Source organism: Psammomys obesus, unplaced genomic scaffold (genome assembly GCF_907164565.1).
Source record: "Psammomys obesus unplaced genomic scaffold, mPsaObe1.curated_primary_1811, whole genome shotgun sequence".
NCBI classification, from domain to species: Eukaryota; Metazoa; Chordata; class Mammalia; order Rodentia; family Muridae; genus Psammomys; species Psammomys obesus.
This window is the reverse complement of record NW_026596092.1, coordinates 799,600-827,412: the sequence shown is the minus strand read 5'-3', so window position 1 is coordinate 827,412 and position 27,813 is coordinate 799,600. Positions and strand designations below refer to the sequence as shown.

Sequence of the window (27,813 nt, the reverse complement as noted above, 5' to 3'; positions counted from 1 at the left end):
CCTGGCAGGCATCCAATGGCTCTGGCATCTCCAGAACTTTTGGGTCTCCAACATAATTCAGGCTTCATTTTCACAGTGTTGTTCAATGGCCTCTCATGGTCTCTAAGCAGGGCCTCCCCTGCCACCTGCCTGGCCTCAGCAGCGTTCCTTAACTTTGAAGGAACATTCCTCTCTTCTTCATTCTTCATGGCTCTAAAGCCAGAACCTCCACACTCCCTCCTCTTGAATCTAAGGATAGCAGCCAATCCAGCCTAGACGCATACTGTATCTTCAATATCAACTTTTGGGGGAAAACTCTTACTTAGTATCTGATGCTGAGGTATAACTGGGCATTAATTTGATTAAAATCCACTATGTCAAAGTCAAGTGCATGCACAGTGAACATAGGCCTCCATAATTCCAGCCTGTCAATTAAAACAGAAAACCACCTGTGCTCCACCGATAACTGACTCCTCCTTTTGCACTCTCTTTTATAAAGGTTCAGATAGTAGCCTGGTATTCTCAAGCACTCCAGTTCAAGTAGCCCACTGCTGCCTTGCAGTACATCTGTTCTATTCCTTTCTTTTGCTATTGAATAAAACTGCTTGCTGCTTTCCTATTTGTGGTGTTTCTGAGTAAGATTTCAAGAGCCTGGTAACACCCAGTCAAAACAACTCCCTGTGGCATAATTAGTGATTGTGAGCACCTTTTCATTTATTATTATCTTAGGTTTTTGAGACAGGCTCCATGTCTTTCTGGCCTTGAGTTGTAATCATCCTGCATCCACTGGAGTACTTGGCTGACAGAGTATACTACCAGGCCCGGAAAATAACAAATCCTTTTCTCTGTGACCTCTCTGGTGCTAACGATACTAACTAAGAAGCCTACAACTCGGCTATACCATCCCCAGTCCAAGTGATTTTTGATCATCTAAATAGATATACTACCTTTGAGAAAGTGCCTACTTTGCCTCTTTTTGTACTCAGTTCTGGAGATCAAACTCATCTACCCATTTTTAAACTAGGTTGTTTGATCTCCTTTGAGTTATAGAAATTGTTTGCATATTCTGGATACTAGCCCCTAATTACATATACACCTTGCAAATGTTTTCTTAGTTTTCAGGCTGTATTTTCATTGTTGTGTCTTTTGATAGCAGACATTTTTTTAACGCTTGATGCCATTTTGTCTACTAAATCAGTGCTAAGCTCAATGTCATGAAGTTTTCCCTGTTCTTGAATTTTTTTTTTTTTAGTTTTAGTTTTAGATCTGTCTTCAACCCAGACCAAGCTTAATTTCACTTACCTTGTAGAGATGTATGCTCACAGCATTTCTCAAAGCCACAAGTTGAGGCATGAAACAGGCAATGGCATACAACCTCGCAGATGAAAGTCTGCAAGCCTGAGAAACCTGACCTTCCTATCTTTTCTGTTAATTGCTTTTTAGTTTGACCTCACTAGCATTGACCAGAATCTGCTCACCAGAGAACAGAGTTGAGTCTGAAAGAAACATACTTCAGCCAGGAAAACAAACAAAGTAATGCTCCAGCTTTTGAAAAACAATCTAGGTAAAGTAAATCAGGCTGGAGTTCAAAAGAGGTGGGCTTGCTTCCCCTTGGGTCACAGAGATTACTGCATCACATTTATAGTAGCTTTTTAAGTTTCAACACAGGACAAATGGCTGAGGCGCCTATTAGCATAGCAAAGCTAAGACTGGCTGCCATGTTCTCCCAGCATCCCTCAGTCCCATCTTTGTTAGCATGGTTTTGTTGTTGTTGTTGTTTAAATCTATTATACTGGCTTTCCTTTTCTTACACCTCCACCCCAATCCCTTCTAACACCAAGTAGGTGAGAAAGAAGGTTAGTGGGAAAAGGGGGCATAGTTCTTTCTTGACTACTTCCTGCTGGTTAGGGTCATTGGGTTCCTTGGGGCAACTCCAATCTTCGTCATCGGAATCTCCAACTTCTTCTCATCAGATTTCAACAACAACAACAACCAGGAGCAGCAGGGGTGACAGCAGCTGCCTCTTCTTCCTCCAAGCACTCCTGCTCCTCTCTGAGCTTGGCACTTATTCTCTTTCCAGAGTCCTCAGAATTAAACTATCTGCAGCTGGCAAAGATCACACCCCTCAGAGTCCACACAAGGCAAATAGTCTGCTGCTGTGGACAATCTGAAGTAGTTCCATATCCTACACATAGGAGTAAAACAAAAACATGTTTACACGAAATAACTGAGTTTTTAAAGAAATCAAAACCCCCACTACATTTCCCCCTTCTAGTCCAAAAAAAGGGGGGCGGGCTTTTTCTCTAACATTAGTAGGACTTTTTACTTTCTTAAAAGGTGATTATCAATGAACCAAATGCTTTTTGGATCAATAGTTTCTTCTATAACCTGGTAACTCTCAGCTGCTTTTATCTGGAATGGCTTATACTGAGCTGTTTGCTGCTGAGCCTGGAGCTAGGGCCCCCAAAGCTGCTACCTAACAGCAGGAGGTTAACTTGTACGTCCCTCTTGGACCTGCATTCACTGGTACAGTTATGCCTTTCACTACAGTGTCTACAAACCTCAAGAAACCTAGGCATTCTTACCAAGAACCCAGTGCTGCCAGAAATGGTTCACTTCTCCAGAGGAAAAGTACCATATTTCTCAGAGTTAGTGTACCAACCATTTTTAGCTCTGAGGCTTTTAGTGACTTTGTCATAATTTCCTTTCAAATGACTACATTTACTGCAATTCAAGCAAAGAACATTTTGATATCCAAGGTTTTTGGCAGCTACTGGGAAAGACAATGCAAGTAATCTGCTGTAACCTGAAGCTGCTCCCCTGGCAGCCCAATTTGCTCAAGATTAACCCTTTTTCTCAAAATGGGCTGTTTCTCTGTAACCCTTTCACCCTGTATAGCCTTCTGCTCCTCAGGTCCCAGCCCACCCAGGAGCTGGGAGAAGGTGACATCAAAAGTTCTCATAGCAGGGTGGGGTGGCAATTTCTCGAAACTCTGGCTCTCAGTTACCAGGTCTGAACCCTTTTATTCTCCCTTTTCCAGTGGCACTGTTTGATTCCCAATGGTTTCCATCTCTACCTGAAAACTCTCTAGTTGCACAGCCAACTCTGCAATACTTTCAAAAATGAGAGAATTGAGTGACCCTTCTGATTTTCCTATTTTATCCATCTTTTTTCTTAGGCTCCTCCACATCCACTCATACCTTTTCCAATTGTTCAGCCATTCTCCCAGCCTTTTTTGAAATGGAACACAGGATAAGAAAGAAGCAAAAACAGAAAATCCCCTCTGGGAGCAAAGCAGAAAAGAACCCAGTGACAGTAGCCACAATAAACTTTTTGTTTACATCCTAAAACAGTATATTCATTTCTTCATACGCTGTTGTCTCCTCTATGGCATTTGAAACAAGATTTTCCATTATTCCAAGTCCCACATCTGGGCACCACTTACTAGCATGTATTTTTAAATCTATTTTATTGGGGTTATGCCACTTATTGGTGTGTGTTTTTAAATCTATTTTATTGAGGTTTTTATGTCTAATCATTTCTAACACCCCAACATCAGGTAGGAGAGAAAGAGGCTGTATGGGAAAGGGCCAGTGTAAGTCTCTTTAGATTACTTCCTGCTGCTTAAGGACATAGTCCCTTGGGTAAAGTCCAATCTCCGTAGTCAAGATATGCAGAAGCAAACCAGCAATAGCAGATGCCACGCTTCCTGTTACAGGGTCCTCCTGACAGGTGTAGCCCACCCCCTACCCTGAGTGAGCTGCCCTTCCCCCAGCTGCTCTTCCCTACAAAGCCTAGCATTTTGGCTACCCTGGTCCTTTCTTGTTTTTGGTTGCTGCTTCTGGTTCCCCTCTTTTCCTCTCCCCTCTCTTCACATGGCCCAATCAGTTAGCTGGTCATTTGAGTATGGATCCTTCCAGATGCCTTTGGCTATGCCCTCCCTGTATCTACAATAAACTTCTCCTCCATACCTAGGAGGACTCATGCCCTCCTTCTATTTCTTTTTTTTTTTCATGCATAGTATTCATGTCTTTCTCCATAGACCCCCAAATCCAAAGTTTAAAGCAAAGAAACTTTTGTGTAAAAAAAAAAAAAAAAAAAAAACAATCTGACCAGATTTGACATATACTGATTTTATTTCACTTACATTTTCCTGTAATGCTTCATGAAGGCACTGTCTCTACTTAGATATGACACATGCACGTAAAATCTGAAAAATTGTGGACTCATAAACCCATCCATTCCTAAAATTTTAGAATACAGGGTTGTAGCTTATGAGAAACTCCCGGGGCCTGACCTTCTGCAAATCTTTCTTTCTAATGAGCAACAATTCTTATAATCTGTCTGTTTCAAGTTCGTACCAAGTAACTGGCTGGTGGATGTGGGCTCTGGGACAGCACTCAGAGCCTCTGGACCCCAAGCATAGTCACGATCTGGCTACAATATTTCAACTTAGTTCCTCATGCGTTTATTGGCAGACTAGAAATATTGGGGAACCCTTTGTTTCTGCAATCTGCAGTCCTTATTGGTGTTTTAGGAATGCTATTGCTGTGATGATACACTGCCTAAAAGCAACTTGGGAGAGGTCTATTTTGCTTACACTTCGACAACATCGCTACATCAGTAGTAGTAATTAGAGTTACTACTGCAATGGTGAAAAAACAGGACCAAAAGCAAGACCGGGATGAAAGGATTTATTTGGCTTATACTTCCACATCATAATCCATCATCAAAGGAAATCAGGACAAGAACCAGGGCCAGAACCTGGAGGCAAGAGCTAATGCAAAAGCCATGGAAGAACACTGCTTACCGGCTTGCTTCTTTATGGTTTGCCCAGCCTGATTTCTTATAGAACCCAGGACCACCAGCCCAGAAATGAATGGCACCACCTACAACGGCCTGGGCCCTCCCGCATCAATCACCAATTTAGAAAAATCCCTTACAGTCTTCCCAAATAACCTACAGTATATAATGGTGGAGAGCCTAGCAATGAAGTGTCATCCCTTGAAAACTTATGCAATTAAAGCAAGTAATTTTAAGGAATTAAAAAAAATTTTTCTTGTTTTTAATCTAGAGAAACAGACTGCTCAGACGCTATTCGGTGCACTTTATAGGCAACTCGTTGAACAGGCAGTACAAATAACGACCTGGTGGCTTGGCAAAAGCTACGGTAACAAGTGTAGGCGTCTCTGGGACAAGTGTGTTCACAGCCCGAGCCACCCACTCAAGCTTTATGAAGATGCTATTTTATAGGATTCAGAAACTGTGAAGTCCCTTCTGGCTCCCACTTGTAGGCCTGATGCGCGCAATCAAGCAGGACCTGAGACGTAATTAGCCACCGCAGCCCAGGAGGAGCAAGCAAGGCGAGGCAGTCGTCCTTAACCAACCGCAGCGCAACGCTAGGAACTCTGCTCTGAAAAGAGCGCCAGCTGCCAGCGGCCACTGCGCACGCTCCTCCGCAGCGCAACACAGGGAACCTCTGACTCGGGGCTCGCCGCCAACTACTCCTGTAGGTACTTGGGCTCCAGACTCAGCATTCGCAGTGCATGATGGGAGGGGTAGGCTACAACCTGACAGACAAGTAGCGTCAAGGCGTACCGGCGGCACTGCGGGATGGGACCCGTAGTTTCTCGCAGTGCACAATGGGAGTGGTGGGACAGAGGTTCGCATTGCATGCCGGTACTGGTAGTTTCTCTCCAGAGCAAGCTATTTAGCACAGCGGTTTGTACCGAATGCGGGCATCCGAAGTCTCCCGTAGTCGGAACTCGCAGTGTACGACGGGAGTTGGCACAGTGACTCGCGCTGCATGCCGGGACCCGTAGTCTCAGTGAGTCAGGACTCGCAGCGTGTGTCACAGTTTCGTGCCAGCGATCCGCGTGACACGTCTGCAGTCTCAATACCACGGACCAGCGCCCCGTGGGTGTGGACAGGCGCCTCTCGCCTCCGCGTGGATCGGGTGTTTACCCGCGGCCGAAGAACGAGCAGTCACGCGGCTGCACGTCGCCTGCCCCGCCCTCCGTGACGCAGCACGCCTCCCGGAAGTGAGTGCGCAGCGAGCGGCGGGTGAAGCCGGTGTCAGAGCGGGAACCGCAGTGTCGCCGCCGCTCGCGGTGGGCGCCGCGCCCCGTGCGCCTCGTGTCTTCGTTTCTCACCTCCGTTGCTCCGACCGTCCTTGCCGCTCTCTGGGTCGCTATGGAAGCGCCGCCGGCGGCCGGCACTCCCACCGAGGGCGCTTCGGCGACGGCCGGGGCAGAGGTGCGCTGTCCCGGCCCCACGCCGCTGCGTCTGCTCGAGTGGAAGGTGGCGGCTGGCGCGACCGTGCGCATCGGGTCGGTGCTGGCAGTGTGTGAGGCCGCTTCCTCCGCGCAGCCCGCCGGGCCAGCCACGGCTCGTGCCTCCTCGGGGGGCTGCGTGCGCGCCGCGCGGGCCGAGCGCAGGCTCAGGTCCGAGCGCGCCGGCGTGGTCCGTGAACTGTGTGCGCAGCCAGGCCAGATGGTGGCCCCTGGGTGAGTGTGCCGGGATCGGGACTCCCCGGTCTCTCAGGATGTCGGGGGTCTCTGGGATACAGCTGCAGTCGAGCGTGCGGGGCCGCCCGAAGGGGCTGCGGGGTGAGAATTGAGGAAGAACAGCCACCGTTTGTGATTTTGTCAGCCGTGAGATATTTTGAGTCTGCAAAGTTCTCGGTGACCCAAGGTTACCCCTTTGAGAAGTGTTTTGCATTCGTCCCCCTTCTATAATTGGTGGACTCCACCTTTGTAAGTGAAGGCAACTTGGGTGGCTGTGGCCGCAGGACTACTCAGGCAGGTTCCAGGCTCGTTACTGAAATAGAAGCTGTGGGGCGTGTGTGTTTCTTGTAAACGCTTATAAAACTTTGTGAAACGCGGTTGTAAAAACCCGATGTTTCTGCATCATAGCCACGGAAAGGGCAGAGCCCAGACTGCATCGGGTGACGGTACTTGGTCCTCAAAGTTGTGCAGGGATTCTTTAGCTGTCATACTTGTGTCCCAACTCTGCAGGATCTTGACTTGGTCTGGTCTGCCACTGCCCGGCTCTATGTCTGAGGTTTGCCAGTGTTGTGTTTTGAAGCTGAGTCAACACGTGTTCATGTGTGTCACATGGGTGTGATTGTTTTGGTTGTAAAGAACAGAAACTACTGGGAGAGAGGCTTCCCTTTGAAAAAACTGTTCTTTCTGCTCTTTTTCTGGTGTCCTCTGCTCACCTCTTTGACTGGAACCAACCCTGCCTTTGTTGACTATTTGCTACTCACCGTTCTCCATAAGGAAAATTTCCATTTTACACTGGTCTTGTCACAGACAGAGAACCCTGCCTGGCTGTCTTCCTGGTCCCTCCCTCTGGAGCGTCTTTGGAGATGTTGCCTGTGTTCTTGTCCTATGGGCCCTGCCCACTGTATGCTGAGTTGCACAGCCACTAGGAAAACTTGCTTCTTTGGGGCTCACTCCCTAGGTAGCTGTCTGCTTGGCTGCCTTTAGAAGGACAAGGCTGTCGGCTTGGTAGGCACTGTTCCGCATCAGAGAAGCTAGTTATCTCAGCTTCACTCATTGGCAGTTTCTCCTGTGGTGGTAACCTGCTTTTGAGTTGACTGGTAGAAAATGCCCAGATTGAAGGCCTCTTCTCATTTCATTCTGGTTCCCTGTACAGACAGGGTCATTGAGGGCCGAACAGGTACTGACACTGTCCCATAACTAGCTAGTGTAGATACTCAGGTTCAGACCCACGAGTCTAGTGAACTTGAATCTGATAAGCGTGTCCATTCTGAAGTGGAGAATCTGGGTGTCCCTGAAATGATCCTTGGATTCCTGGGCCATTCACAGTGCCTATGCCAACATTCCAGTGATGTCAGACAAATTTCTGCTTCTGGGAAAATCACTAGCAACATTTTTTTGATTTAAAAATGCTCCCTTTCCTTTTCCTGTAATGTGCAGCCTTGTCAGCTCTGGGGACACTGGAGTGAGATGACATGCACATGTTCCATAATGTTCCCGTGTGCCTGCATGTACGGGAGACAGACAAGTATGAAGGTCCAGAAGAAGCAATTAACAAGGCCTCACTTGAAAGCTCCATTTGCATTCCCTGTGTCAGGCTTAATAGATTCTTTGGAATAAATGTCATGGCTGTGGGTTGCCTTTTCCAGTTGTATTCATTCATGGATGTTTGGACATGGAACTGGGGCTGATAGACATGCAGTATTTTTGGAACTACTAGTTCTTTGGGACACCAGTTAGGCAAATGCCTGTCATACTTTTATGGAACAAAGTTTTAAAAAACAAAACAAAAAATCGCTGGATTAAGTCACTTTGTACAAAGACCACTCAGCAAAGAATTGTTTTCGTGAGGTATCAGCCTGAAGAAGCAGCATCCCACTGAGCGGACCCATGAAAGGATTCTGCAGCAGCAGTCAACAGTGCTCATTCAAAGTCCCTACAGGCAATGTAGCACACAAACTACAGCTAACTAGGTCTTTCCCCCCACAATTTAGTTATACAGGTTGAGTATCCTTAAATTTAAAATTCAAAATCTAAAATATTCCAAGATCCAAAAACTAGGGTATATATGCTTTTGAGTTTTCCAGTGCTCAACATGTCAAGCCTGTGCACACATGCCAGACTCCAAATGGCCCTGAAAACTACAGCAGTTCTGGTCTCCAGCATTCTAAGAGAGGTATTTGAATATTAGGAAGTCTTTCTAAAAGGCATGTGCATTTCCCTGTTTGAGAAAACAGAATAGGAGATGATCATTGGCCCCTCCTGTTGCAGGGTACTTGCCATGACTGTTGGACCTCGGTCAGCAAAGAGCTGTCTGCCTCATACCAGCTACACGGCACCAAAGCTCCCTGCTTTTTTCCGAAGGATTTTTGTCTCTGTGGTGCAGCCTTCTCCAGCATCAGTTGCATCACAGCACTGGCTTCCACCTGGGTGGGGACCAGAAGGGAAGGTGTCAGGAAGGAGCAGCCATGCCTGAGAGCCCAAGATATTTACTTCTTTTCTGGGCATGTCTCAGAATCACATTTCAGGCTACTTTATAATGAATTTATCTGAGCAGTCCTGGAAGTTTGCTGATGATCTTAAGTTCTGTTCTTGTAGCAATGCCACCCCCTTCCTTGTTCATGCTGAGATAGAAATGTGCACCACTGGGCCTGACTACATATTCTTAAGATCACACGGGAGACATAATGCTGACATTTGCATTACACCTTTGTAGACTGATTATTGTACAGTGGTCCCGATGGTCCCCCCAACCCCCAACTAACACACAGTTTAGTCCACATCCAGTATCTAGACCTACAGTTGGTGAATTCGGGATTGTTTGAGAGGGCTCCTATCCATCTTCAGCTTGCCTTTGGTCAGAAGAGGCATCTGTTCATGAGCTGTCCTCCTCTCTGCTTAAATCTCGGAAAGCAGTGGAACCTGTGGCTCTAGTGAGTAGGAGGAAGCTGCTCACACTACTGAGAAACTTGATGTGGGAGGGGCAGCTTGCATACAACTGCCTAAACTATGCATGGCCAAGCTAGTCTGCTAAGACTTTGCTTTTTGGGGTAACTTGGACCTGAGTCTTCATCTATATGCTGCACTGTTTCGTCCTCATTGGTGTCTTCTGAGGTCAGGCCACACTTAAGCTCCTGTAGTCAAGAGGTTCTGAGCCTAACATATTTGTGGTTGTCTTGCCATTTTTTGTTCCTTTTGGTTTCTCCCAGGGTTGGCTGGCACCATATTTCTGAAGAATGAAGGATGATCATCCACAGCTTGGGTGGATGATCAGCTGAGCCTAGATGTTTGTTCTTGGTGACAGCAGACCTCACTGACAGGTTGCTTGACACCAACTTGTTTTTGTTGAGACTATGAAGCTAGCCAGAGCAGGTAGCTTGTGTATTAACAAAAATGAAACCCCTGTGGTTGTAGTTGTCACTGTTGTCTTGGTCATTAGCAACGTCTAGTCTTGCTGCATCTGAGTTTGTTCCGAAACACTGTCTGGTTGCAGTTGAAATAATCAGTGATTTTTGATCTGTACTAAGAGTGTTAGTGGCATACTACATGGTAGGCTGCCATCGATAAGGTGTTGTCAGTGAAAAGCTACCTAATGTGCTCCCCAGGTCTTATCATAGAGCTCAGAACCAAACAGGGAGAATGACCAGTTTATAGAGTTATGCGGTGTATCCGTTTACCTTTGTAGTGTTTTCCTGGGTTACAGTTAACTGAGGTTGAAAACATCAGTCATACACCATCTGTTAGAAACAAACTGCTTAATTGGTTTGTCGTATGGCCCTGATCCTCGCAGGACTTTTTTAAGCATGTAATTATTGGGAAGGTGGGGTGGAAGGAGGTGATAAGAACCAGTAGAGGCTCACGTTGTATCAAGGTGATGCTTTGCAGCAGAGTGAGACCATTACAGGAAACTACAACCAATCAAAATGTTGTGGAGCCTGGTCCCAGTGGACACATATGCAGTTCATCTCCTGTACGCAAGGCTCAGGGTCATTGTGGAAGAGGTGGGAGGGTTGTAAGAGCAGGAGTTTGCTGTGAGGTGGTGCCTCCTAGCAATGTCAGAAGCTATACCCCATAAGGTCTTGGCTGTCAAACATGAGCTAAACAAGGACAGCAATAAGCATACTAACTTGGAGTTGCTCCTGGTATTACCTCCCCATTTCAATGTTGGAAAGTTAGATGGGGCGAGATGCTTAAAATCATAGCACATCACGGGTGATACTGAAACAGTTGCCTACACAGTCTGGCTTTGGGAATATGCTTTCTTGTACACTCCCTTTACCCAGAAGTTTTATGAATGAATATTCTTTGGCTGAGAACTCACTGGTGGCATCTGCCATATCTAAGTAATTACCCAGTTAGAAGACAATTCTTGTCTGAAGCTAGGAAAATTGTAACTTTAACTGAACCTGTTAAATACAGATGATCATGGAATTGTGTTATATAATGTTGTGTTCCTATCTGTGAAGAAACTGATCAGGCCTTTTTGGTTCCTGAGTTTTGTGTGCACAATTTTAAATTGCTTGACATAATCATTTAAACAGAAGCCTCTGAGGTAGATGGGCTCTGAACTGTGTCTGCTTAGGAACAGCAGATAGCTGTAAGAGTTGTATGTGCATTATAAATTGTTTCTTTAGCCTCGTGCTTCCTTTATTTCACTTTTTAAAAGATTAGATGAAGGGGTTGTCTCACCTTGCCTGGTTGAGTGTTGTTCCCTGGGTAACAGTGGTTTCTGTCAGGCGCCTGTTATGGAAGATACTGACTTTACCATCAAGTTTCAGGATCATGATAGATGTTCTGTTCATCTTCAAATATTGTATATTCTCATTGAACGTTAACCCTAAAATAAGTAGATGTGGCTAGAGCTCTGAGTTTCTTTGAAGCTTGTGCAGGTTGTGTTTTCTGTGGGCCATCAGGATACGATCGTAACTGTTGCTGTGTGCTTATGGGGCATAGGCCCAGTCCCAAACACCTGCATCTCCCTGGCTCCAGAAACGCTGAAGTGGGGTTGGAGGTGCTCATCAAGTGGGCACAAGAGAACGGCAGCAGATGCCATGTGTGTTTTGCTTAGCTTTCAGCAGACGTCTGACCAGAACATTGGAAGCTTCCAAAGATACAGGGCCTGACCTTCTCTATTGATAAGGTGTTCATTTTCCCTCCCTAAAACTGGTAAATGTGGCATCATCGTTCTTTTTGCTATATGGTAGGGTTCCAAATGTGCCATTGCATGGAATTTAGATACAGTGGGTCATGCTGCTGGATCATAACACTTGTGCTTTGTGCCTTGTATTATTTTATTTCTTTCTGAGGATGCTGGCAGGCCCTGTTCTGTGAGTTCCATGAGTTCAGAAGGGATGAGGCATAAGTGTGGGCATCAGGCTTTGTCGTTCATCCTCGAGACATCAGATGGCAAAGAACAAGTTTTCTTAGAGTCACTTGTAGTTGGAGAAATCAAATTTGAGTTTCATAACTGTTTTAATATTTTAAATGAATATAATTTGTGTATTCTTAAACTTTATAGATAAAAGGAAACTCACATGTCAGAACTTAGCAGAAATGGTTTAAGTTCTGGAGATCGAATGCAGGGCAGTGTCGATGTCAGCCAAGTCCTATAACAATGAGCTATACCCCTTGCCTGCTGAGATTTTGAAATCCAGGCATCTTGTGAGGGATGCAGAGAGAGGGGGCACTTGTATATGGTCCCATGTTGTTAGTGATGTAAGCTTTCCATGTGGATTAGCTTATTGGCCGGCCACTGTTCATCGGGGTGGGTGTCTCCAGACCACTGAGCACACCAGGAAACTGGGTGAATGCAGGCAGTAAATACTCTGGTGTGCTGTTGGTCTCATGTCTGTGCCTTGATTTCCAGTCTGAGCACGTGGGCATTCTTGGGTTCTGTGATGGTGCTACAGGTATTCTGTGTCCTGTGAGGTAATTGAGCAATATCCAGCATGTCCATAAGCATGGTCATGTGCTCCAGAGCAAAGTCAACCTTGCAGGGTAAGATGCACAAGCCTTTGATTCTAGTACAAAACACTACATGATTTGTTCATACAGTGAGGAGGTTAGGTTTATAGTGTCTGAAGGACAGGAGGCCAGACTGTGTACCACACATACTGTGCCCTCGCTCTAGTTTCACAGCCTTGCTTTATACGCTTTTGTTTCTTTCCTTGCCTTGCTCCACACTTGCCAAGTGTCTACAGAAGTGTTCTTCTCACTGATACTCACCATCTGTGTTGGAAGAATTCTTGCTTCCAGTGTTTCCTGTCTTGATTTAACTCCTACCAATTTGAGTAGGACTCGGTGGTCTGTGCTGGTGGCTGGGGAGGAGCTTGCACATCATGTGCTTCCTTTCGCAGCCTGTGCATCTGGTGTGTGGAAGATGCTGACTGGCTACCCAAGTCCAGCTACCCAGCTGTGCTCTTGGAAATTGCTGAACTGGTCCTGATGTTTGTACAAACATACAGGAACCTAGAACAGCCACTCGGAAAAAGAACAGAGTTGATAGCTTTTATCTGCTTTATAGACTTATTTTAGAGCTGCAATAATCGAGATCCTATTCAGTTTTACTTTTGAGTTGTGAGGATTCTTCATGCTAGATAGTAGCTCTTTGTTAGGACTGTGGTTAACTTCTGAAGCCTCCCTGACCAAAAACTCAGAGAGCGAGATCCTGCACCTAGCACTGGCCTTTGTGTTTAATTGTAGTCTGTTTTAAGTTAGGTGAGCTTCAATCAAAGGGCCTTTTTGTTTCCCTTTTTCTTGCCTATGGAATCTCAAAGCACCAGTGAGAAAGTCTCTCCTGCCACCACTGGATTGTGGTGTAGACCCTTGGGCTTATGCCCAGGTCTTGTGGGCCGCTCTTTTAAACCATGTGCAAAGAAGAAGGAGATGCCTGAACCTAAGGCCCTGTCCACTGAGGAGGGCCACAGAGCTGTGTGTATATGTCTTGGGTCTTGCCTTCTACTTCTTGTGATATACCAGGGAAGTACCCTTCTTTGCTGCTGCATGGCTATGCTTTGGTCCAATCTTTGTCCTGCCTTCCTTCATCTCTTTCAGAGTGCTATGAGGGGAGCAGTAGCAGGTCTTCTCTAGCCAGTTCCTTGGGAGGACTCTGGCTTGTGGAATGGTAGGCCAGGTCAGTGGGAGCACTAGAAAGGAAGCAGTGCTCTACAGTGGGCAAGCAGGGCAGGGCCTGTTCTGGTTTCTGGGAGTTGACTGCTTCTGGAGACTCTGTTTATTTCATGCCACTAGGAAATAGTTGGAAAGGTCCCAGTGACAAACATGGGCCTGTCGAGGACCCTCTTGAGCAGTGTTAGAAAGATGTGAATCTGCACTTCGTCATCAGAGTGCAGCCTCTGATTTTATGATCTTAAGATTTAGTTATTTCAATCCCTCCTTGAGGCAGTGGTGTGCATGGGCATAACAAGAAAAAACGTTTCTGTTCATTTAAAAATTAGAAAATGGGCATGGTGGCATACAGCTGTAATCCTAATATTTGGGAGGCTGAGGCCAGAGGATGGTGAGTTCAAGGTCAGCATGGGCTTCATAGTTGAAAAGAGTTAAAGGGAAACAGACAAGCAACTAGGGATATTATGATAGTACTGTCAGAAAAATGTTAGATGAAGAGGAGCTGGTCTAGAGTGGGAACCATCTGTGGCAGGGATCAAGAATTTACTTTGGAATTATACCAGCACATGCTCACAGAGTTTGCATGTAAGCTTTGGTTTTGATGTGCTCCTTATCAGAAGTGTGAGAGGGTCACATGCACACACTGAGACCAGCTCTCTGCTCTCTCTTCCAACCGGCATCTGCAGCTCTCTCTCCTGTGCAGTAGATGGTGTCGCAGCTGGAGCAGTCTGCGAGTCAGAGAGAGCCTTACTGGATATTTGTTTGGGGCTCTCTTCCCGTTCAGGTGCCCTTTCTCACTCCACACTCAGATTTTTAATGTGTCTATCAATGTTTGCTTTTACTTTTGCAGAGCACTTCTGGTGAGATTGGAAGGATGCAGTCATCCTGTTGTCATGAAGGGCCTGTGTGCTGAGTGTGGCCAGGACCTGACCCAGTGAGTACAAGATGGGGACTGAGGCTCAAGTGTCTGGCTCTCAGGTGGGCACTGAGGGCAGTGGTGTGCAAGGCTTGATACAGGGTCCTGCTTCCTCTGCCCAGAGTTGGGCTGAGGACCTTGGCCAGTTTCCCAAGGAAAGAATCTTGTTTTCAGACCTTCACTTCCTCACACCCTAGATAATGCTGAGTAGTTTTCTTCAGTATAACTGAAGGACAATGCTTTTTTTTTTTTTTCCCCTCACTGTGAGATTCCAAATCACTCACTCTGTCGGGATCACACACCTCAATTCAGGATGTAGCCCAGTTTTGACAGTAAGCCTGCTTTTCTAATGCTCGTGGTTGATGAGTGCTGATGTTGAGTGATATCTATTCCACAGTGTAGGAAGTGGGTGGCTGTCACTATTTTTATTTGTTTCCATATAATTGCAGTTGACTTACACAGAGAATTGACTCTTAAACTGAGCAGTGCCATATCTGACTGCAGGTATGACCTGGAGCTCAGTTTCTCAGATTTTCCTACTTTTAAAGGAAGGCAGCTGTCTGCGTACAAGAGTTTTGTGCTGGGATAGCAGCGTTGGTTACCACTTGCTAAAATCACACCATTCACAGTTAAATAGATGTGCCTTCCACACACGGTTAACCAGACACCCTTTCCACACTCACAGGTTACAGAGTAAAAATGGAAAGCAGCAGGTACCACTTTCTACAGCGACTGTTTCCATGGTTCACAGTGTGCCGGAGTTGATGGTGAGCTCTGAGGTGAGAAGTCTAGCAGCTCCTGGGCTCTGTGGGAGACTCTGTAACAAGTGTTGGTAGGCATCATTTTTTAGGTGACCCTCATCTAGAATACTGTTTTCAAGACTTGGGGGCTCCACTGGCTGCCATTTTCCAGTTTTCATTCATAAACAACTTTCTCTACATGGGTGCTTTGAAGCCCCGCAGCTTTTGGTATTGTGTACCAGCAACCTTCTTCGTGCTGCCAACACAGCAGCAGCAGTGGCCTGAATTCCCCTTGAGCCAGGCTTTCCTTAACATGCTGATAGGCTCCTAACATGGAGGCAGTGGTGATGGCTAGGAACTTGTCTGTGTTCTTAATAAAATTCAATTTAACTTTGAATCCAAATATATATACTTTGTCATTTTTCTTTTTTACTTTAGCAAGCTGAAAAACTAGGAAGAGAAGATCAGCAGCGACTACATCGAAACAGAAAATTGGTTCTTATGGTTGATTTGGACCAGACCCTGATTCACACGACTGAGCAGCACTGTCCCCAGATGTCTAACAAAGTGAGTGACTCCAGCTTTTCCCTTGGCTCTCACAGATGCCTTAGGCCCATGATTTCATTCCAAAGTACATCGTCTTGTCTCAAGTGAGTTCCTGTGACCACCTTGATGTGAGAAACAGGTTAATTGGTTGTTGTGAGCATGCTCTCATATCTGTGCATGGGCTGGCAGGTAGCACTGAAGGTGCCCTCTTACTGTAAGCATTGAGCTTTGTGTGAGGGTCATACTTGCTGGGGTCATACAAGATAGAAGAGTTCACAGGCTGGTAAGGACCTTGTAGGGACACAGAATGCTGCTGGGGACATGTTCTTGGGTAGAAGTATTATGTGGAGTGCTTTACATCTGGATGTCTAGAACAAGAGGATTTCTGGGTCTGTGTCACCTTTTTTGACTTTAGCAAGCCAAAGAACTAGGAAGAGAAGATCAGCAGTGACTACATCGAAACAGAAAAAACTGGTTCTTATGGTTGCTTTCAACCAGACCCTGATTCACAGGACTGAGCAGCACCTGGGAGTCACCATGAGGAAATTGAATTGTCCAGGGTAACATGGGAAGTGACCATGTGTGGAATCCCATGCAGGTTAAGCGTGAATGGGAAATGAACCACTTTCTGGGAAGTTGAGGTTCAAGAACAAAAAGCTTTTAGTGCCTGTTAGAGACAGATGATCTAAAGCCTATAGTCATGCATACTGTTAACAAGGAAGGCCTGGCTAGTGTCGAGTTGCCCTGTTTTAAAATACTGGTTGTTAAGCAGGTGACACATACACTATTTTAGATTTTGGGTACCACCACAGCTCTGCATGTGTCCTGCTGTCCGTAGGTTTAGGGGTGGGAAGATGCTAGGAGCTGATCACAGCGTAGGGTGTTTCACAGAAGAGCCAAATTTCTTTGCTTGCATGAACCACTGCAGATATGATGGTGATCTGGGTGATGACCACTGAAAATAATGGAATGATGCCAGTGTAGGTAGGGTTTGTGAAGATTAGCCTATAAGGCTGGAATTCTGCTTCCACAGCACAGCGTAGAGTTAGTTACATTGGTTATCTGTGTATCATGGGATCTTACAGGACCATATACGGTAGTTGGTGTTATAGAAGTTCTTACTAATACTTTATCATTTCAGTCACACCACTTGCATGTGTAATGAGCACTTTGAAGGGCACATATATAAAAGGGGCTTGGCTTCCGTGTATCCCAACATGTGTTGCTGTGGTTGCTTCTTTTATTATGCCTTTGGAGTTGTACATTTTAAAGTAGCTTAATAAACAGTTTGAACCAGTTTTCACTTGTAAGGGACCCATGCTACAGGTGTCTGTAGGGCAGTGGCTCTCAGGAAACACAGATATTTACATTATGATTCATAACAATAGCAAAATTGCAGTTATCAAGTAGCAACAAAAATAATGTTATGGTTGGGAGTCCCCACAACATGAGGAACTGTGTTAATGGGTTGCGGTGTTCACTGGTTGTGAGTCACTGGTATAGGATGATTTAGGTGGGACTAGTCTTCTACTAATGTACTGCTGGGATGCCTCTAGTCTATGTCTAAGGGTACCTCTGGCTTGGGCCTTGAAGTTCAGCCCTTGAGTTGAGTTCCTTAGCTTTGGACACTTAGGGAAGGGCCATTTAATTCTTGTGAGCATCCATGCCTGTACCATTGTGGAAGTTGACTATAGCTGTTGGACTTATTACTGTTAAAAGGGGAAAGCTGATTCTAGAATCTTATTCTGTGTCTCTGGTAGCTCAGTACCATTCTGGTGTTTTTTTGTTTTTATTTGGGGGGGTGTTTGTTTTTTTAAGATTTAGTTATTTGTTTTATGTATATGAGTGCTCTATCTGCATGTACACCTGCAGCAGATCCCAGTATAGATGGTTGTGAGCCACCATGTGGTTGCTGGGAATTGAACTCAGGACCTTTGGAAGAGCAGACAATGCTCTGAACCACTGAGCCATCTCTCCAGTCCCCCTGGTGTTTTTGGTTTTGTTTGTTTGTTTGTTTTTGTTTTTTAGAGCTAATGAATATCTGGCCTAAGTAGTTAACCTTTTTAATTGTTAAAGAAATTGGTATTTTTGCCAAGAAAATAATGGTAAATATAGAAGTAAAATGATCATAGCTTACTTTCCTAAGGAAAACAAACTTACCTGAAAAATAATAATGGGAATAAACACATTCCACCTGCCTGCAAGGTGACCTAGAACACTGTATCCACACTGATGTGTGCTAACTGAAGCTGTGTCTCACCATTAGCAATTGTTACCCTAATTAGGAGCTCAGGACCCATCCATCATAGGTATGTTCAGAACAGTGGCTGCAGTGCTGTAGTTTGACCCATAGGAGCATTGCAAAGCAGCAGAGATATAGGTGATGTCACCAAGATAATAGCACAGATGGGACGTACAACCTAGCACTGATCCCAAGACACTGTCCTGAGGCATGACGTGACTGAATAGTCACCATAGCCATTATCAGGCTGTCCCAGTTGTGGTTAACACAGATAGATATTGAGGTGGTTATAGTGTCCTGCTGTGCCAAGGTTTAGTGGTAGGAAGATGCTAGAAGCTGATCACAGCATAGGGTGTGTTTCACAGTAGAGCCAAATTTGTAGTTAACAGGTAGTTTAGTAAGTAGTGTTGTGGACAGTTACAGTTATGAGAGGTAGTTACTGCAGCCTGTTGTTACAGTGGCTAGTTGACACAGTTATCATGGTAGTTAGTGGCATCCGTTATCACGGATCTCCCCATGCCTCCCTCATGCAGTATGTGGCTCTCATGTGCCCTGTGCAGTTCCACATGTGACTTTTATGGGCCGCAGCTGGGGTTCTCCCTGGGCAGTTCTCCCTGCATCCTCTTCTCATTCTTGCCTCTTGTTTACAGGGCATCTTCCACTTCCAGCTGGGCCGTGGCGAGCCGATGCTGCACACCCGCCTGAGGCCTCACTGCAAGGACTTCTTAGAGAAAATCGCCAAGCTGTATGAGCTGCACGTTTTCACTTTTGGTAGCCGTCTGTATGCCCACACCATCGCAGGTAAGTCAAGCACAGTATGAGGACCAAAAACAAATAGTGGCGCAGATTGTTTCCAGTTTTCAAGGGCATTCTCTTCAAAACAAAGAACGGTGCAGAGACTCAGGGCTAACACTGGCGGTTGCAGTGGGAAGGTTGCCTGGGACCGTGGGTGGGTGGGAAGAGAAACTTATCTGGGTGTGTCTTCAGCAGTTGTTCCCTTAGCTGACTAATGGTGGTTTTGGAGCTCTGTTGTCCAAGTGTATTTGTGCCAAATGCTTTAATGGCCAGCGTGAGTTACTCAGGGCTAAGTGACTGCTTGTGTTGGTGGGACGTGAGCTACAGTGCTGGCACTTAGTGTGCAGTGGCCACCAGGTGGCAGCACTGGCTGTGGAGTGAGTGCTGGCTATAGCCTGATAGGAAATTACTTCTAAGCCACTGTACGTCCCAGTTACTGCCTGAGTAAGTGACACCATCCATCCCAGCAGGCTTGTGGCACCTGAAGAGCAGTTGCAGAGCTTGTTCAGCTGAGGGCTTTAAACCTCAGAGGTCTCGGAGCTGAGGAGGTGGTTCAGTGAGGACAGCTCTTGCTGTGCAAGCATGAGGACCTGAGATCAGATCCCCAGCATGCACTAAAAATCAAAATGGCCTGCCAGTTTCTGAACCAGTGAGATCAGATGCCAGGTTTCAAAACAAAGCAGAAAACAACAAAAAGAAACAAAGCAAAAAGTGATAAGTGTTGACCTCTAGCCTTCATACATGCTTGCATGGCTGGGTACGTCCACTACACACACATGCACACACACACACTCTTCAAAGATACTTACAGATTGATCTCTGAATTTGTTGATCAAGTTGGGAATATACTTTTAAACATTAAAATATACATTTTAAACAGTAGTTTTGTCGTAGCCTGTTTTTAAAAATAGACTTTGTCTTTTAGGTCAACTTTAGGCTCACAGAAGAATTACAGAAGTTTCCCATATACACTCTTTCCTCCATAGACTCTGCCCTACTACATATACCTTACTGTACACACATCCTGCCTCCCACTGTCAGCAGTGCCAACCAGAATATATGCCTACTATAATTTGTGACACTACACTTACACCGTATTTGTCATGACCATTGAAGCCACGTGTTAAAGCTGATTCACTTTGTCTGAGATTTAGCGTTTTAAGATTGTGACTCTGTGTACCCAGGACAAGGATTTGAAGGTTTGTGTAATAGGAAGGTAAGCCATCTCAGACCAGTAATGAAGAGTCCTGTGCACTGACTGCATAGTCTAACCTTTAATCAGTAAGGGATTATTAGCAGGTGGCCTTGGAAGATTATGAAAGTGACCTCAGGGAGGTACATCAACAGAACAACTACCACCCATCAGTGAAGCTGCTGACCCCTTGATCTTGAGTTTACAACCTTCAGAAGTATGATGTGTAGATCCCTGTTGGTTATAAATGCCTCAGTCCGCCGTAGTTTCCTGTGGCAGACCCAACAGCTAAGGCATCCCTATGTAAAAGCAGATCCACACCTAGGCTTGTGGCTTTCCCACTGAAACTTTGCCTCTTTAGGTGGTAATTAGTGACTCATGGGCTAAGAGGGATAATGGTGCAAGCTTTAGGCAGGTGAAGAGGAGACACATCAGCAGAGTCTAATGAAAATATCCCAGGTGAAAGCACTCTGGAACTTTTTAAGTTAAAGGTATGCCAGGGTATTAAAAAAGAGTTAAGAATCATAGAAATAGTCATCACTGTCGTGTCCACATTTATTCCCTCTTCTCTTGCTTTGTGTGTGTGTATTTGCATAGTCTTACATAGTTTGTCTAAGTGTTCGTACACATTCATGCACATTCTTGTCACATAAGATTCTTACATCATTGTGATTGTTAATAAATCTGTCACACAACTGTCTCTTTTTGATCAATTGCATTCGTTTTTCTCTTTTATCATAAGATAAACATCCATTGAGCATTCAACATGAATATACCTTTCTGTACTTTGGACTGGCTTCTGTGGGTGAACACCTCGGCAACTGTGCATCCTGTCCATCTAGTAGCAAGGCCAATGCTTCTTATTTGGGCGCTTTAGATCTTGTCACAGTTAGGACAGTTGCTGATACATCCTAGAGCAGCAGTTCTCAACCTCCAGGTTGAATGACCCTTTCATAGGGGTCACATATCAGATGTCCTGCAGACCAGATATTTACATTACGATTCCTAACAGTAGCAAAATTAGAGTTATGAAGTAGCCACAAAAATAATTTTATGGTTGGGGGGGGGGGTCACCACAACATGAAGAATTAGGAAGGGTCTTGGAAATAGGAAGGTTGAGAACCACTTGTCTGTAGAGTCATTCTTTGTTATAGACGCTGTTTTATTGATCTGACCACATAAACCTAGCAAGGACCAGAATGAAGGAAGCTTAGGGACTGTCAGCAGTGAGCAAAAAGACATTTGCTTAAGCAAAGTCACATCCCAGGTTTCATCTGGGTTATACCCTCCTTAGTCCTTTGACGCTCAGTCAATGCGGTGCTGCATCCGGTCCTTGTCAGCAAGGCCCCAATGAGGAAGGTAAGAGGAAAAGAAAGAATGCCGGGCAGCTTTCAGACCGGAAGCAGGAGAGAACACCTGCTACTTCGATAGTGTGTGTATTCATGCTGTTAACAGTGCCACACCATAGGAGCCCACTAACAACCCTGGCCTCGGGGCTGCCAAAAGCAAATCCTGCTGCCGTCTTCCTGGGCTAGCCAAGCACTGGAGGCCTTGGGCACCTAGTCCATTTCTAGCTGTGACTTTACGGAAGAATTCCAGTATCTAGCTCATCCAAAGCACGTTGGACAGAATTGGACAGCAGTATCCAATAGTGCTGTAGACAGAGTCTTTAAGAACATAAGTGAAAATTCTCCCAGGAACACTACACGCCAGAGCCTGTGGATGGCTGTGGACAGGCTGGGGAATATTTAATACATCTGCTGACACTAGTGGTACTAGTTGGAGGAGGGGTAGGTCAGCCTTTAGGAAGTGGGACTAGCGGGAAGAAGTGAGGTTTGGGCAGTGTTCTTAGGGGGACACTAGGAGCATGCACCTCCTCCTGGTATTCCTTCTGTGATGCACAATGCTATTGTAGGCCCAAAACAAAGGGTCCAGTAACCGTGGACTGAGACTTCCAGATCTGTTAGTCACAAGTCTTTCCTCCTTGTGTGACAGTGACAGAAAGCTTAATACACTGTCTTTATTGGAGTACCCCAAATGTGGTGACCACGGTGGAAGAGATGCATACCCTGCCATGCTGTACTGAGGCTACCTTTACCACAGTGGCTTCATTCTGTGCCACTGACAGGCATTGATGCTATCCACAGTATTTAGAAAAAGAAGCTTCATAGAGTGTGACATGGCAGAGTGATGTGTCACTCTGAGCAGCACCAGAGTGTGGACAGACCCACAGCCATAATTCTGTGAAGTACAGTGATAATTTACATGCTTTATAGAAAACTGTGTGGCTTACATTACTGTTGCTGTAGGCAGCAAATGTGGTTTTGTTGTAGAAATTCTAATGTGTGTGAGAGAAGAGCAGAGCTGAGTGAGCAGGTCTCCGCTGCTCACAGGGCAGTGTGGAGTGCTGTGTGCAGAGCATAAACTTTGTCCTTTCTTCCTACAGGCTTTTTGGACCCGGAGAAGAAGCTTTTTTCTCATCGAATATTGTCTAGAGATGAATGTATTGACCCATATTCTAAAACAGGGAACCTTAGGTATGTACTTGGCTGAGTTGCCCTAGAGACACTTTACTGTCCAGTTTGCTCTCTAAAAAGTTCTGTTGAGAATCAGAATTTTCCAGGAATTTAACCTCTCTTCTCCAACTTCGAGCATAACCTGAAGAGTACTCAGAAAGTTTGTTCCCATTTTAGATCTGCAGTCCTCCCACATGGGGCCTAGTCCTGCTCTGGGTGCTCTGGCCAGTCTTTGCTAATGTTCTGTTGTGATGGGACACCATGACTAAAGCAGCTTTAAAGAAAGCATTCAATTGGGGGTTGCTTACAGTTTTGTGTGGGGAGCATGGCGGCAGGCAGGCATGGCGTTGGAGTAGTAGCTGAGAGCTTACATCTGTCTGATCCACAGTGAGGCTGGGTCTGGCCCATCACTCCCAGTGCTGCACCTCCTCCAACAATCTCAAACAGTTACACAAAGCAGGAGCCAAGTATCCAAACATATGAGTCTGTGGACCCATTCTCATTCAAACCACCACAGGTCCTAAGGGTCCTTCTGTGCCCTCGCTCCTATTCCCTCATCTGGACAGTTGTGAAACCTCTTCAGTGGTTCATTGTTTCTGTCAGAGTGGGGCGGTGGCCATCTGCCCTGCATGTGCTGGATGCTGGCTTGCTCTTTCCCTCTCATCTGTCTCCCATATCTCCGTTCACCAGCTGGCCTCGGAGATTAGGCCTTGAATTTCAGGCCTGTTTTAAGGCCTGGCTAGAACTCAACTGCTACAGAGTGCTGCACAGGCAGGAAGCATGGACCACAGAGGGGCAGGTTTGGGACTCTTAAGGCAAAGTAGCCTAAAGAAAGTGCAGGGCCTGGAGGAAGCAGCAGGGCCTGACCACAGCAGCCACCAGAACTTCATTCACAGTTTTTCTTCACACAGCTTTCTGGGTTGAAGGATGAGGACACCAGTGCCAGCACCTCAGAGTTGGAAGTTGTTAGGAATTTGCCTAGTATTCATCCCACTAATGTGTGCAAACCTAAACCAAAGTGTTATACCTTTCCTGTTTCTACTTTTTCTTTTTTTGTCATCTTTCTCTCTCTTTCCTGTTATCTCTAAGCTTTTGTGACACAGCCAGCACCTCCTCAGTCCTATTTGGAAAGCAGTTTTGTATCTGAAATTTCTCACTTTGCACAAGATGTTTCTCATTTCTACCAAGAAAGGACTGTATCCACCATTCTCATGTATCAAGTGGCATTTGTTTGTGTAGTGTGTTTCTCTCAAGACCTGGACCACAGCAGTTTTGTATGGCAGGTGAAGGCTTGTATAGGCATCCTTTTCTGAAGTTTCATTTTTAGATTAATCCACAGACTTTAAAAAGTGCAGGGTTTTTTTTGTTTTGTTTTGTTTTTATTAACTAGAAGAGAATGTGGCATGTTTTTATGTGAAGCAAAACCTCACTTTTGCTAGCTAGCATAGAGGGAGCAAACTGGGGGCAAAAGAAAGCATGAGGTAGCATTGGTGATTTATCAGAGTGCAAGGCTGTCTGAGGGCTGGCTGTTAGACTCCAGTGGAACACTCTGGACAGTCATAGGCTGCCCCCTGCAGTGTTCTGGAACATCTGAGGGTCCACTCTAAGGGTGCCAGATGAATACTTGGGGCTATAGCCTGGCCTTTGGGCTGTGTAGCTGTGGTTATGAACGTGGTCTGACCATTTGTTTACAAGAATTAAATTTTCAGAGTTGTGTTCTAACCTATGACTGAAGTACTTACATTTTTAAAGTTTTCTCAAGGAGAACCAAGCAATGGAGGAAAATATTTTAATGTTACTTTCCCTGTAAAAAAAAAAAAAAGAATAAATTGTGAACTAAATGAAAGCTCCCTGTTAGAGTTTGCTTCCTTTTTAGGTGTTTGCGTTTTGCTCTTCATATAAGGTTGAACATCCTAGGCTGTCCTTTTAGCATAATAAAAGATTACTGCAACTAGCAGATTATTGTCTATATAACTGCATGGTTTGCTTGTAGAAACCTCTTTCCCTGTGGAGACTCAATGGTTTGCATTATTGATGACCGAGAGGATGTGTGGAAGTTTGCCCCTAATCTTATAACTGTGAAGAAGTATGTCTACTTCCCAGGCACAGGTGATGTGAATGCACCCCCTGGGTCCCGAGAATCTCAGACACGGAAAAAAGGTGGGTGATCTTCTCAGTGTAGAAACCGCATTTTAATAAATGTTGATCTCTTATTTTTTTTTAATCTCTATAATGACTTATAAATTGAATATTCACTTAATTCTGGTTTGCTTTTTATTTGTATTTCGATTTTCCTGATGCAATTGGGTTTATGTAAGGAAAAGTAAGATCATACTAGGGGCTGATGATAAATAGTTCCGTGGTATACTGCTTACCTACCTACCTTGCACAAGGCCCCGAGTTCAGTCCTGAGTACTGGAGGGTGGGAGTGGTGGGAGACAGCACACTGTTGTAAGTGTTGCTGGGTGAGTAAGATTAAAGATGCTGTCTGAGCATCTAAGTGCAGTGCTGCTCCATTTCATCCCGTGTTTTTTTAAAGAACACGACCAGCTGACACATGGCTGCGCTTCAGCCATGGCCAAACAGAAATGGGGACAAGACGGGACTCAGTCTAACCCAGAACCACATGTGCACAAGAAAAGGGCTAGATACAGTTTTTCAAAAGCAAGGAAAACAGCCCAATGCCTAGATTTGTCTTTGTAATACATAGAAAAATGATACCAGTGTATTTCATGATAAGAAAAATATACATATAGATCAACAAAAGAACCATACAAAGAAATGGGCAGATGATCACTGAGTAATGTCCACAGAGTCTGCCTTCAGGGAATTTCCAGCACAAGAATTTTATACCTAGTTAGATGGTCTTCTCATATATACTGCTGAGAGAGAGAGAGAGAGAACATTCCCAAGTGTTAGAGCTCAGAAAATAATTCAGATTTTGTTTTCCAGCCACCTATAAAATGAATTTTAAAAATGAGGGTTTTTTTTTTTTTGTGGGGGGGGAAGTTAAGCTATAAACACAATGTACCTTTAATGTCATTAAATATAAAAGTTTGAAATTTGGTTCTAAAATAAGGCAATATCAAAACAGTGTTGTAACGCTTACAGAGGAACACTAAGAATATCTGAATATACACCCCATGTCCTGGATTATACATGCCATAGAAGTGGGAAGGTCTAGGGTACAGTTGCTCCACTTGTAAGAGCCAGCCCTAAACAGGGACTCAATCTGTTGCCTGTGTGGAGACTACAGGGAAATGAAGCATGTCCATTAGGCACAAGTGAGCCAAATCTGTCCTAAGGAATTCATAGTTCTTTTTTCTTGTTTTTCTCTTTTATGAAGACAGTGTTTCTATGTAGCCTAGGCCCTCTGTCTCAGCCTCCCAACTACAGAGATTAGAGGTGTGTATTACCAAATTCAACTTAAAACTTTTGGTTTTAAGTTTTTGGTTTTTTGAGATAGGGTTTCTCTGCATAGTCTTGGCTGTTCTGGAACTCGCTCTGTAGACTAACCTTGAACTCACAGAGGGACCAGCCCCTACCTCCTGAGTGCTGGGAAGGCTTGGTTTTAAGGCTTGGCTTATGGTGAATTTTAGTTTTGAAACAAAATGTTTAGAGTCGTGAAGTTAACTCCTGTAGTCACCAAAGTAAAATAAGAAGGTAAAACAGCTTTTCTATGGCCTTATAGATGAGGATGCTGTCTTGGAAAGCCATGCCTGCATAGGCTGTAAAGCAGAAGGTCTGCATGGCTACAGGCCTGAGCTGTTTATTGTTGAGCTCTTGGATCAGAAACTTCCTGAGGCCTGTGCTAGAGGACAGACAGTTCAAGCCATCCTGGAGAGGGTTAAGGGTTAGTTTTGAATGTTATTTACCATTAAGTAACAGTCACCTTTCCTTTTGTGTGTATATTTAGTAAATCATTCTTCTAAAGGAGCCGAGGTCTTGGAACAAGCTCTGTCAGTGAAGGATCCTGAGGAAGGCAAACCTGCTCCTGGGGTGGAACAGAGCAATGGCCTTGGGAAGGCCTCCCGGGAGCTCAACGGTGGCGAGGCTGGGCCAGGAGCTTTTCCCACTAAAACAGATGAAAAGGATGCCTGGTCCCTCCCTCGGACCTCTCCTGCCAGCAACCCCAGTGGACATGAGCTGACAGACCCTCCAGAGCTCACTGTGTCTTGTGACTGGGATGGCCGGACCACACCAGGGGTGCAGCCTACTCGGGGAGACTCCACCCAGGATTTGGATTTTGACTTGTCCAGTGACAGTGAAAGCAGTGATAGCAGCAAGTCAGAGGGTCAGAAGTCCTTCTCCTCTGCTTCTGATGGGGAGAATGAGGAGAAAAGAGGCCAGAAGAAGTCTCCAGCCACCCAGGACAGAACAAAAGTTCCGCAGGGTGGGCCCCCTGACATGAGTGGGGGGAGACCTACAGCAAGCCCCGTGGGAGAGTCTGGGCCAAGCCTCCACCCACATGAAAAAGTGTCAGCCCTGGATACACAGGAGGAGGGTGAACGGGACAGCCTCTGTGGCCTAGGCAATGGCTGTGTGGACAGGAAGGAGGCCGAAACAGAGTCTCAGAACAGTGAGCAATCAGGTGTCACTGCAGGCGAGTCCCTGGACCAGAGTGTAGGGGAGGAGGATGAAGAGGACACAGATGACGATGACCACTTGATACACCTGGAGGAGATCCTAGCCCGAGTCCACACTGACTATTACACAAAATATGACAAATACCTCAACAAGGAGCTGGAGGAGGCTCCAGACATACGGAAGATTGTGCCAGAGCTCAAGAGCAAGGTGCTTGCAGATGTGGCTGTAATATTCAGTGGTCTGCACCCAACAAACTTCCCTGTGGAGAAGACTCGGGAGCATTATCATGCCACAGCCCTGGGAGCCAAGGTCCTCACCCAGCTGGTGCTGAGCCCTGATGCGCCAGACAGGGCCACTCACCTCATTGCAGCGCGGGCTGGTATGTGCCACCATCCCTATTCCCATGGGTAGGGACATACAACCAGCAGTGCCCCCGGGTGGGCACGCATTGTGCTTCAGCATGGCCCCTCTTTTCGAAACTAGATCATAATACTGGAGCACTCTTTATCATCATGATGTTTTGAAAACAGGGCGGCTGGCTAGGGAGATAAGTCAGTGGGTGAAGTGCTGTCACATATCCTGAGTTGGAACCTCTAGAACCCATGTAAAGCCAGGCACAGAGTCGGATGTCTATAATCCCAGTGTTCCTACAGCATGATATGGTGACAGAGA

The 27,813-nt window shown here is 45.5% G+C and overlaps 1 protein-coding gene across 2 annotated transcripts in view; it reads left to right on the top strand.

Moving 5' to 3' along the window:
* The first annotated feature begins 6,018 nt into the window (after positions 1–6,018).
* The window catches only part of Ctdp1 (CTD phosphatase subunit 1), a 62,283-nt gene continuing 40,488 nt past the window's right edge, over positions 6,019–27,813 (top strand). The window contains exons 1-8 of one of the 2 annotated variants that reach the window (XM_055628025.1): positions 6,019–6,485; positions 14,458–14,541; positions 15,209–15,302; positions 15,702–15,830; positions 18,702–18,852; positions 22,485–22,575; positions 24,548–24,714; positions 26,471–27,520. In XM_055628025.1, the coding sequence (XP_055484000.1) occupies positions 6,172–6,485; positions 14,458–14,541; positions 15,209–15,302; positions 15,702–15,830; positions 18,702–18,852; positions 22,485–22,575; positions 24,548–24,714; positions 26,471–27,520 (2,080 nt within the window). In that variant the 5' untranslated portion in view covers positions 6,019–6,171. The remainder of the gene's footprint in view (positions 6,486–14,457; positions 14,542–15,208; positions 15,303–15,701; positions 15,831–18,701; positions 18,853–22,484; positions 22,576–24,547; positions 24,715–26,470; positions 27,521–27,813) is intronic. The other variant, XM_055628024.1, reaches the window with a different exon arrangement.